Source organism: Nanorana parkeri, unplaced genomic scaffold (genome assembly GCF_000935625.1).
Source record: "Nanorana parkeri isolate BGI_ZX_2015 unplaced genomic scaffold, ASM93562v1 scaffold23, whole genome shotgun sequence".
Classification (NCBI taxonomy): domain Eukaryota; kingdom Metazoa; phylum Chordata; class Amphibia; order Anura; family Dicroglossidae; genus Nanorana; species Nanorana parkeri.
In genome coordinates this window covers 1,064,760-1,075,844 of record NW_017306291.1, presented here as the reverse complement: position 1 = coordinate 1,075,844, position 11,085 = coordinate 1,064,760, and the positions used below count along the sequence as shown (strand labels likewise).

Below are 11,085 nucleotides of genomic sequence, written 5' to 3'. Positions count from 1 at the left end.
ACCCCCAGAGCTTGCAAGAGATAGAAATGAGATGTCCCAGGAAGAAACTAGTGATGTTACCTTTTCAGGAGGTATCTTTGAGGCCAGGGCTACATCACCAGTGCCGCACTCAACCAGGAAGTGGAAAAACAGTAGTTGTAAGTAAAAGCAATCTATGGTTAACAAATGGATGTAAGGTGAAGTCCTATCCGCACTCAATATGAAAACAGTTTTTTTTTTTAGTGAAATGGGGTTAAGGTTCACTTTAAAGTGACCCTGTCGCTGGAGAACAGGCGTTTAGAAGAGACAAGAGGGCCACTGCAAAAATCTTATTAACCAGTACTATTATTTCAACATCAGAATTCAAGGTAAAAAATCCACTGCGTTTCAGGGGTTTGCATAGTGCCCCCTTAATCGGGATTTGAAAAAATGGCAGACTCGGAGGGGTATGGAGTGTGCTGGAGTAATGTTTTATGCCCGGTACAGACTTCCGCGATCCGGGATCACACGGTCCTGCACAATGCAGGCAGCGATTGCCGCGCGGCCCCATTGATTTCAATGGGGTGACATCCGCGCGGCAATCACAGAAAAAAGGTACATATACCCTTTTTTGTGATGCACAGCGCGCGGCTGTTTAAGCTGCAATCATGTTCGGAAGCACGGGTGGAATCGCGGTGGGAAACCGCGCGATCCACCTGGCGCGACTGGGGTGCTATTAGAAAATAATGGCACCCACAGCGTGATCGGTTCACACCTTGGCGACTCCTGACGGCGCTGCAATCCGCGTGGAATCGTGCACGATAGCGCGGTGAGGTGTCGCCTACGTGTGCACCGACCCTTATAGATGGTTTTATCAGCTGTTTGTGGAGGAGCACAATGGCTGCTGGCCTCCTAAAAATGATTTTTGTTACCTGGCTGTGTCCCAGACCCAGAACAAGCATGCTGTAAATGTTTCAGGAGTGCACCGTTCCTCACTTCTATACTTGTTCCAGGTAAATGACGCCAAAAACATTGAAGCCAAAGCATCCACATAAAAGTGAGGAGAAAAGCAATATAAGAAGCAATGATATGCCGTGGCAGCCTCTGTCTCATGACAGGTTTTCTCACACCGGATCCATGCAACTGACTTACAATACCGTGCAACGCATGTAACGTGTGTTACCAGTGTGGTAGATGCATTGCTTTGCCATCCATTTGAAAGGCACTCCAAATGCACCTCCCGTCTGCAGTGTGATCGATCATACCACAACGTGCGGTACTGTAATATCATGGATTGCAGTACAGTTAGAAAAAACTAGTGCATATGAATGTTCATAGGAAAAATCTCATCCGAACACTTGATAATCAGAGACTTGTAGAACGTGGTTTGAATTTTGGTTTGATTTCAACATTCAAGTTTGGAATGAATGGAATGTCCGAAGCAAAATACGCATTCACTGTTAGAATTTCGTGTGCTAGAGAGAAATTTTCATTTTTCCCCCCTCTTTTTGTTATTACAATTGATAATGATCATTTATTTGACCCCATTAACTATTAGAAAACTAAAATGAACATTCAGAAAACAAATCATTTTGACCCAGATTCTACTGGTGTAGTGTATGGCTGGGTTTATCATGGACAAGATTATGAGACTTCTGGCTTTCAACCCTAACCCTAGTGTTAGAATTTTAGGCGATCCCTGAAAATGGATCTCTTCAGAGAAGCTTATCCCACCTCTACCTACAGCCAGCCATACACGGGTAGACTATTTAGAACATTCAAGAGATCAGGCATCTCTAGATTGGGCGTCCCTCCCCCTGCAACCGCCTCCACCGCTGTCACTGCTATTGCGGGTCCCGAGATCCGTGCGGCCTGGACCGGCACGGCTGCTCTGTCACAGGAGAGAAGCTCTGTAGCTGGAGAGAAGCCGGTGAAGCAGATCTCTGCAGCATCAGCTACTTTGGGGGTCGCTAGGTGACATTAGGGGTCCTAGAGACCCCTGATGTCTCCATAAAGGGGACCTGTCTGTGTAAATTGGCTATCACATAGGGGGCTTCTTAGCCCCCCATGTGATAGCAATAAAGTTATGTGAAAACATTTTTTTCTTTGTAAAAATGAAAGTTAAATATAGTAAAGTCAAATTTAAAAAAAATAGTCACCTGCCCCCACATACAAACATGCGTCGGGTGCACCTACGTGTGAAAATGGTGATTGTGCCACACATGTTACATATCACAGCGAAAGTCAGAGTGAGGGCAATAATTTTAGGGCCACTAATCTCTATTACCACTAAACTGATGAGCAGTAAAAGCTTTTAAAGCGTCGCCTATGGGAAATTTTGGGTATGGTATTTTGTAGTGATTTTGCGGGCGCACACAATTTTAAAGTTTGACATGTTTGGTGTCTATTTACCCGATGTGACCCCGTCTTTTATATTTTACCAAAAATATGGGTAAGAATAAATGTTATTCCCTACGTGTTTAACATAACGTAGGGAAAACAGTTTTTATTTACGGTACTTTTTTCATTATATAGTAAAAAAATAACCCCCCCCCAGTGGTGATTATATACCACCAAAAGAAAGCTCTATCTGTCCCAAAAAAATGTTAAAGGAGAACTATGAGGTGAGTGTTTTCACTCACCTCATAGTTCTAGCCGACCTGTGACAATGAGACTGTCACAGGTCGGCTCAGTAGATCTGGAGGTGAGCGAACACATACCGGCGTTCGCTCGCCTCTCAATCCTGTCACAGCTCTCTGCCATGACAGGGGAGGGGCTGGATTCCCCCCTCCCCGCTCCGATCTTCCAGCGCTGACTGGCGGATCGGACGGGGGAGGGGCGGGTACAGCTGGCTCTGCCTCTAAATAGGCAGAGCCAGCTGTCACTCACGCAGCTGGGCGGATCCCGGCACAATTGTCGGGATCCGCTTCAGCTGCGGCGTCTCAGTATACCGCGAGCTACAGCTCACGGTATACTGAGCCTAGGGTGACGGGAGGACGCTAGTTTGTGTCCTCCCGTTACCCTAAGGAGAACTATGGGGAAAAGCCTTAACCCCATAGTTCTCCTTTAACATAAATTGCAAGGCTATAGTCCGGTCATGCTGACTGGTGAAATTTTTGACTGACTCGTGAGACACCCTACATTTTTTTCCAGCCCTGTGCATCATGTTCATCAGCCTATGAGGTTGTAGTGGTTGTGTAGATTTCCCAAGCTGGACTTTCCATTTTTATTTCCTCTTGTCAATATGGTGGATAACGGTCATCAATTTGTCCCCATTGACTAATGGAAACTCAAACGAACGTTCCAAAAACAAAATTTTTCAAATAAAATGTTACTGGTGTATACTTTCTCCATCAAATCATCTGCACACCGTTATTACCTTTTGGCATCACTTGTCCTCCCTTTTAGATTTTAAGTTGTCACAGATGCGGCCTTCCTGCCCCTCCTGGATTGATTTAGTATTGTGATTTGTAATGGCTCCCTTGATATTGTAGAGCGCTGCGCTAACTGTTGGCGCTCTATAAATCCTGTATAATATTATTATTAATTAGGTATATCTGCTTTGCACCGTACAATAGGCACACAGCTATACTAATATAAAAATTAATCCTTTTAGAAGTGATGGATCATTTTATAGGTTCAGTTATATTTGCAGATGGGCTTTTAGTAATACTTTTGTAGTATTTCAAGTATTAAAATTAAACATTTACTACTATTTTGGCTTTTATTACTACTGAATAATGTCATAGGTTGTGTTCTGTTTGTAGGCTGGCTTGATGCACTAACATTACACCCGGTTACCCCCAGCTATGGTCAGGTCCAGAAAAACTAATGCCGGATTGCCAGATCGGGGGTAATGTAAACGCACTCATGTTGCTTGACATTTGACTTCCCGTAGACCGACGTTGGGTCTGGCAGTTTTGGTTCTTGCGATGGCTGAAAAAACTGTACAGGCATGGATGTTACAGCAGCATCCAATCTGTGCTTCTCTAATCACCAGGGGATCCCCTCCTGATCAGCCCCTAAAAATGTTCAATTCGCAAACACAAAGTCATCAGGTTGTTGTGTTTTAAAAAAAATATATATTTATATTTAATATCACTTGTTCCTAGGCAGCCTGGCCTCCTGATTGGCTAGGAACAAGTGTAGTTGGCTTCCTAGACAATCAAAAAGCCGGGAGGCAGGGCATAACCCACTGCCCGGCTTCCTGATTGGAAATGAAGCCGGCGTCATGCTCCCTCGGCACTGCCGGTGGTCTATCGAAAGCTCCAACTTGTTGAAAGTCTCCAACTATCTCACTGCCGGGTACTTGTAAGTTGGAGATTTCAACCAGACAGCGATATACTGCAAAACACAATGACTGACTTAGCTCTGTACAGCTGCATTTTAGCAATATTCAGCAGGTGGCAAACTCGGAGTATTCTGAAAACGCTATGTGCGCATGCGCACCCCAGCTGCACAGAGCTCCAGTCTTTCTGAGCACCGGAAGTGAGGTAGTTGGATATTTCGATGAGTTGGAGCTTTCGGTAGAACACCGGTCAGGGGGAGGTCTCCTTCTGACTTGAAGTTCCGGTATCAGTGGTAAGTACCGGAGCAGTTGGGCGAGTACGAGTACTCGCCGAAATATTCAGTATCTGCACCGATACTAGTATCGGTATCAGTGCATCCCTAATACATACAATAAACATTTTAGTTGCTGGAAGACCTATTTCCTCAAAAAGTCTTTTATTTTATCACCCCCTCAGACGTTCCCCTTTTCCTTCTCCTCCATAGACAATCATTGAAATGTTCAGTTATCGCCAACGTGAAGCTGGTGTTATTTTAGGGGTGATGACTAGTGCAGTAATCTTTGTGATGTGACTTTACATTGATTATTTTTTTCATAAGGCCTCATTCACACTGCCGCGCATATGCGCGTATTGTACCATATGCAGCATATGCAACTTTTCTAGCATATACGCAATATACAATTTGCTCTTGCGTTGTGTGTGAACGAGGCCCAAGGGCCAATAAAATAACAGTGTTCTAATAGCACTAAGAGTGTTAATAAACCTTTACATAGGGAGCAGGCTGGATAAGGCATATGCTCCATCTTTGTGAATTGACATTTAAAGTGCAGTTGAAGCCAAAACCTTTTTTTTTTTTTTCTGTTTTGGATGGAGTGGAGAGGAATTAGAACCTCTGTCCCCATTAGCTTCCCTCTTTCTTTGTCCCTGTGACCGTTAAAGTTGCTTAAAGTGAAAAAAAATTCCAAAACTTTGAGTGGCCACCAGAACAGGAATAGACAGGAAATATTCCAATGGGGACACTAGTTCTGGCGACTCGGCTGGCCACTATGGATTTACTTTGTAGGGATTTACTCTCACTTCCTGTTGAGAGTATTTATTCAGAATGGAAAGACACATTGAAGGGAATTGAACAAAACTGGAGCAGAGAAAATCTGGAGCAGCTGTGTATGGCAACCAATCTTCTCTTCTTATTTTCAAATCTTACCTGAGCAAACTGAAGAGAGAAGCCGATTGGTTACCATGGGCAACTACTTCAGATTTTACCTGCTCCAGTTTTGATAAATTCCCCCATTTAAATTTATGAATGTATATAGTACTTGGGGCAGATGAAAACAGCTTTGTGAACTAAGACTGATGTCACACGGGCGACAAAATTGCTGGTGTCATAATCACCAGGAGGCTGCTTGTCTGTGCCCATGGAATCGCTCCTTCGTTGGCCCCAGACGCTGCTGAATCCCTAAGGTCTCGTTCACACCTAGGCGTATTGCATATGCGCGTCTGTCGCACGTTTTTTACCGCGATTCGTGGTAAAAAAAAGTTGCGCGACCGTCGCACGTTTCCGAAGGCTACTTGGCTGTATCCCAATGGAAACGCACAACAAAACGGCCCAAAGTAGTACCTGTACCTTTTCAGGCGTGGGCCGTTTTGTAGCGCGTTTAGGACGGGCGGAAATACGCCAAGGTGGGAACGAGACCATTGAATACAATGGGATTTATATTTTTGAGCGTTTGTCGAGCGTAGAACGCGCTACAAAACGTTCAGGTGTGAACGAGGGCTAACTGTTTGTGATTGGGGAGACCTCAAAAATCGGGTGTATCGGCAGCCCATTTCTAACGAATGTGCTGCCCTAATGTAACGCTCATCAACAAATCCCTAAAGCCTGGTTCACACTGAGCGCTTTGTAGTGCTTTTTCTACCCTAAAAAGCGCTCAAAAAATACGCACCACCAAAAAATCCCATTTATTTCTATGGCCCTGTTCACATCTGAGCGTTTTGTCGCAAGAAAGCAAAACGCCTGACGCTGGAAAAAGTACAGGAGCTTTTTTTTCTGGCATATTACAGCTCGTTTTGGCCCCATAGACTCAATAGGAAACGCTTGAAAACGCCCGTTTGCTGTGTTTTTGCACGTTTTTACGTGGGTTTGCCCATTAACGTCAGTGAGCTACAACCTGCTCGCTAAAACGCCTGATGTGCATGAAAATGCCCAAGAGTCGTGTATCAAAAACGCTGTCGCCTAGGTGAGAACCCAGCCTAAGGCCCCGTTTACACCGGGGAGCTTTGGTCGCTCGGATTTATCCGTGCTGAACCACCGGACATCCCCATACATTCCTATGGGAACCATTGACGCAACCGTGCGACTCCGCACGATTCGAACCGCCCACTGCCCAAAATGCTCCCTGAGCTACTTTGTTTTCCGCTGATCAGCGTGTTTTTCATATAGATTTCAATGGAAACACGCTGATCAGCGCATCTTTGGGCAGTTTTAATTGAGATTAAAAATGCCCAAAAACGCCCTTTCAAAAATCACGCTGAAACGCTTCCGCCTTGGTGTGATTGGGGCCTAAAGTGGTAATCAGCTCTGACCGATGCTCAGCCATTTGATTCTTATATATTTGGTACACTAAAGCTGCCCACATGATGCATTTACCTCCATAAAGCCCCGTTTCGGGCAGCTCCCGGGAAGGACAGGTTCTGCGTGTGATTAGTACGCAGCCCCTGTCTTTCCCTATGGGCGTACGCGGCCATACGTCCGTGCGGGTGTCCGTACTCGTACGCTGACAGGATGGACACTGTCTGCGTCCGAGCCAGGACACCAGCACCCGTACGGACCTGCACTTAAGGTGAGCGTAGGGGGGCGTACGGCTGCATACTCCCATAGAGGAGGACAGGGGCTGCGTACTAATCACACACAGAACCTGCCCTTCCCGGCAGCTGCCCCATATGGTCGTGCACACAGCACGGAGCTGTACGTCCCGTCCTTTCCTCGTGTGAATGAGGCCTTAATGTTTTGAACCGACTCCTTCAACAGAAGTCAATTGAAAATTTGACTTTTGTCAAATGGAGTGGTGCCGACTGGGCACACGCTGGTCAAATTTTGGCCGAGCCAGTAGCCTGTGGCCGGAATTGGACCAGTGCATGGGCCTGCGAGTGTTCTATGGGCAACTGGAATGCACATCTCCTCCTTGCAGTGCTTTTTTTTTTCTCTTCTACATTAGTACGTATCCCAGTATTGTTTTATCAAAAGACAGAAAGCTCCTTCCTAAATTCTTTGGCTGCAAAGTGGGTGGAAGGGTTAAGGGATTCCTCCGTGGCTGCTCTCAGCAGACATCCCTCCCCCATTCACATTACCTGGCAGAGATTATGCCGCTGCCTTCTGGCAGCCAGACAGCTGCTTTGTTGTGCTGGGTGCCTGGCCTGAGTTGTATGAAGGCAGAGGAATGACAGGGAGGTGCGATAAGTCTCGGCGCCCCTCCTCTCCGCACGGCAGTCCTGTGTGTGTCCTTTTCTTGTGTGGGAAGATTTGGCTACAGCTGCCGGTGATTCTGCCTCTGGAGCACACGTCCAGGCTGGAAAGCTGCGATTGGAGTTTTCCGTTTTATATTGCATGTAGTAAAAAATACCCGTGCGTTTATTTGCTGGTGATCTGCCAGCTAGGATATTGAGCAGGATGAGGAAGGAGCATCAGAACTGTGCAGGATAAGTAGGAGCTCTGCTGACACAAGGTGAAGGTGGATGGGACCTGTGATTGTGTAGCAGACCTCTCTTTGTATTAAATAAAACACTCTCTTGGTATGTGTGCGATCCAATCGTATTCGTTTGCAATGTGCTCTGTGCTAACATCTTTTATACTAACTTTGCGTGTTTGTCTCACAGCTTGTTATGGCATCGTGCAAGTGCCAACCGGGCCGTGGTTTTGTCGAAAATGTGAATCTCAGGAAAGAGCAGCCAGAGTGGTGAGTCCTATGATAGTTGCTGTTGCGGTCCGCCATCTTTCATTAACAAGCCGTTACCGTAGACTGTTTGGGATACATTTGAGAAGCTTTTTTTTAATGCAGTTTAAATGGGAAAGTGCGCACCAATATACCAAAAATCATGCATGCGTTATCTCAGCAAGGTCCGTCCGGTGTGAACGAGGACTATTAACTCAGTCCAGGAAATTGCACTCTGGTGTGACTGAGTAACAGTTATTCCTCGTATTGTAGGTAGCACCTATCTCACAGAACTTTGTAGAACGCCTCGGGGGAGCTTACAGTCTTAATGTTTGTATCATCGTAGTAGAAGGTGCGCACAGTCACCAGCATTACAGCCAGAACGCATGGAACAGCAGTTTGCTGTGTCTGAGAAAACTAGCGTACACAGAACATACAGTTCTCATGTAGAGTAAACCCTGTTGGTGCTTGAACCCAGTGCCTGATTGCTGTTTATAACCTGTGTTGTCCCATGATGCCTATGCAAGTTTAGCCTAAAACCCATTAGCCCAGCCCCCTAATCTTACTAAGACCCCTCCCCCCTCCATGCATCCAGACAGGTGGCCACCTCTGGTGTTTATAACTTTGGGCCTGAAATCTTCTATGGTACCAGCAGAACCCCCCCATGGACTTGAATAGGAACGTACTGCAATGCCAGATATGTTATAGGTATGCACTCATTCAGGTCTATGGGAATTACTATGGGAACAGCTAGCACTGGAGAAGATTGCATGCTTGACAATGTAAATGCCAGAGGAGGCCACCACTGTCTTAGAGAGGCAAGTAAGAACGTGGGTGTAGGCTGGGGATTCTAGATTGGATTTGATTAGATCAGGGGTGGGCAACTCCGGCCCTCCAGCTGTTGTGGAACTACAAGTCCCATGGGATATTGCAAGACTGACAAGATACAGGCATGACTACCAGAGGCAGAGGCATGTGTGGATTTGTATTTAAAGCACAGATGGAGGGCCGGTGTTGCCAATCCCTGGGTTAGATGGATGGATGGGGAGGGTGGGCTAATGTGTTCAGGTTGGAAGTGAACTTACCCTTTAATCCTTTCGCTGACATGTGGGGCAGCAGGCCCCTTTAAACAGACTCCCAGCAGCTATAGCTGCCATACGTGCCATGGTGCTGCACATGTTATCAGCTATGACACCGGCCATTTGAGGGCTTGAAAAGATTGTGACATAAGCACAATGGCACTGTGACCGTTGTCACCAGAGGCATGCCCTAAATGTAACATACGCTGCCCATGTGCTGGTAGGCATGATGTAAATGAACACACTGCAGAAAATTAATATTGGTATGTTTAATACGGATTTATTAAACATTTCTAACCTGAGCTTTCTTTTGGGTAACCATTGAAGGGGGTGGGATAAGTTCTGATTTAAGAGCTTTTTCGAGGGTATGTGTGAATGAAGTCTTTGATGAAAGCTGCCACGCTGGGACTCGCTAACCACATTTCTGGGGACAGCAAAAGTAAACCTTTTCATGTTCATCGCGGGTTATGCCACTTCTCTAGAATGTGCATGCAACCAGGGATTCAGAGAATGGCAACTTCTATCCAAGGGTCCTCACGCACGTATTGAATATATGCTCTGACTTGTGAAGTGTCCTACCAGAAACATTCATTTGCTTGCAGCTATTGGGGCAGTCATCAGCTGTCTAAGCAATGAAAACTATGCAGATTCTCATAGATGGAGCTGTACCTGGTTTCTGTATGGCAAAAGGCACATTTTGTAAACCCGGGCAGGGCACTCCTTACCATCTTGTCTTGAATTGTATTGTGATTGTAATGTCTTCCTTATATTGTAAAGCGCTGCACAAACTGTTGGCGCTATATCCATTCTGTATACAGTAATAATAATAAAAAAACCTTTACACACAATGGACCACTATAGATAATACTGTTTGCAAAGAGTAGTATTTAGCTACCCTGACTGCTAATAACGACTTTGCCAAAAAAAGTTTTAAGGTGGAGTTGCCTTTTAAAATATCGGTGCAGCATCAGAGGAGTGGTATGTGCTATTGCCTCCTCTGCTGTAGGAAGGGGTGCAGCCATATTGATTTCTGGCTTCATGTTGTGGGGAAAGCTTCCTGTAGTACTGGATTGGAGCTGAGCTCCTTCCTCACACTGCCTATATCTTTTGTCTGGATCTGGCGATCTGCTGCATTGGGGGTTTATGAGACCTATGCTGGTTGCATGAGTAGAGCTATCAATGGCTGTAGTTCACCATCTGCTTTGTACAGTATCATCTATTTGGGGCCTGCTAGTCCTGTAAAAAGGCCTCATCATAGTAGCACTATGAGCTGCCTGGTGTGAAACAAAATGGAGACCAGGGTCATGTGACTTTCTCTAGTAATTTTTCTTTGCAAGTTACCTTCCTTTTTTTCACCTGGTCCTCACAGTTCTACCCGTCACACCTTTCTCATCCTAACCTCCCAGCACTGCCAACAGTAACCAGAAGTGCCCGGAGTTTAATCTGAACCGTACAGACCCCCCCCAGTCACATACCTATGCAGCATATTAACATATCCTTATTCTTGTATAGGAAAGAGGTGATTAGAATATTTGTATGTTTGTATCGAATTGAGCTAAATGCATATAATTAAATTTCTTCTTGTGTTTTCCTCCTCAGAGATGTGAATTATGTCCCCATAAGGATGGCGCTCTAAAGCGTACTGATAATGGGGGTAAGTGCAGCTTTTACTTGTTGATTTATCATATGCACTGTATGTTGCTTGTAAGGGATGCATTAAGTTTGGTTTAGATATTGCCGTATAACATGTCAGTTGATCATAAATCAAAGGCAGATTCTTGTTCTCTTTATTCCCCCCCCCCCCCACTATTTTGCTTATATAAAAGCGAA

At 45.5% G+C, this 11,085-nt stretch overlaps 1 protein-coding gene across 1 annotated transcript in view; it reads left to right on the top strand.

Moving 5' to 3' along the window:
* MLLT10 (myeloid/lymphoid or mixed-lineage leukemia; translocated to, 10) overlaps window positions 1-11,085 on the top strand; it is a 187,414-nt gene that overhangs the window by 9,087 nt on the left and 167,242 nt on the right. Inside the window, exons 2-3 of the mRNA XM_018564371.1 lie at window positions 8,121-8,200; window positions 10,855-10,909. Of these exons, the coding sequence (XP_018419873.1) occupies window positions 8,121-8,200; window positions 10,855-10,909 (135 nt within the window). The remainder of the gene's footprint in view (window positions 1-8,120; window positions 8,201-10,854; window positions 10,910-11,085) is intronic.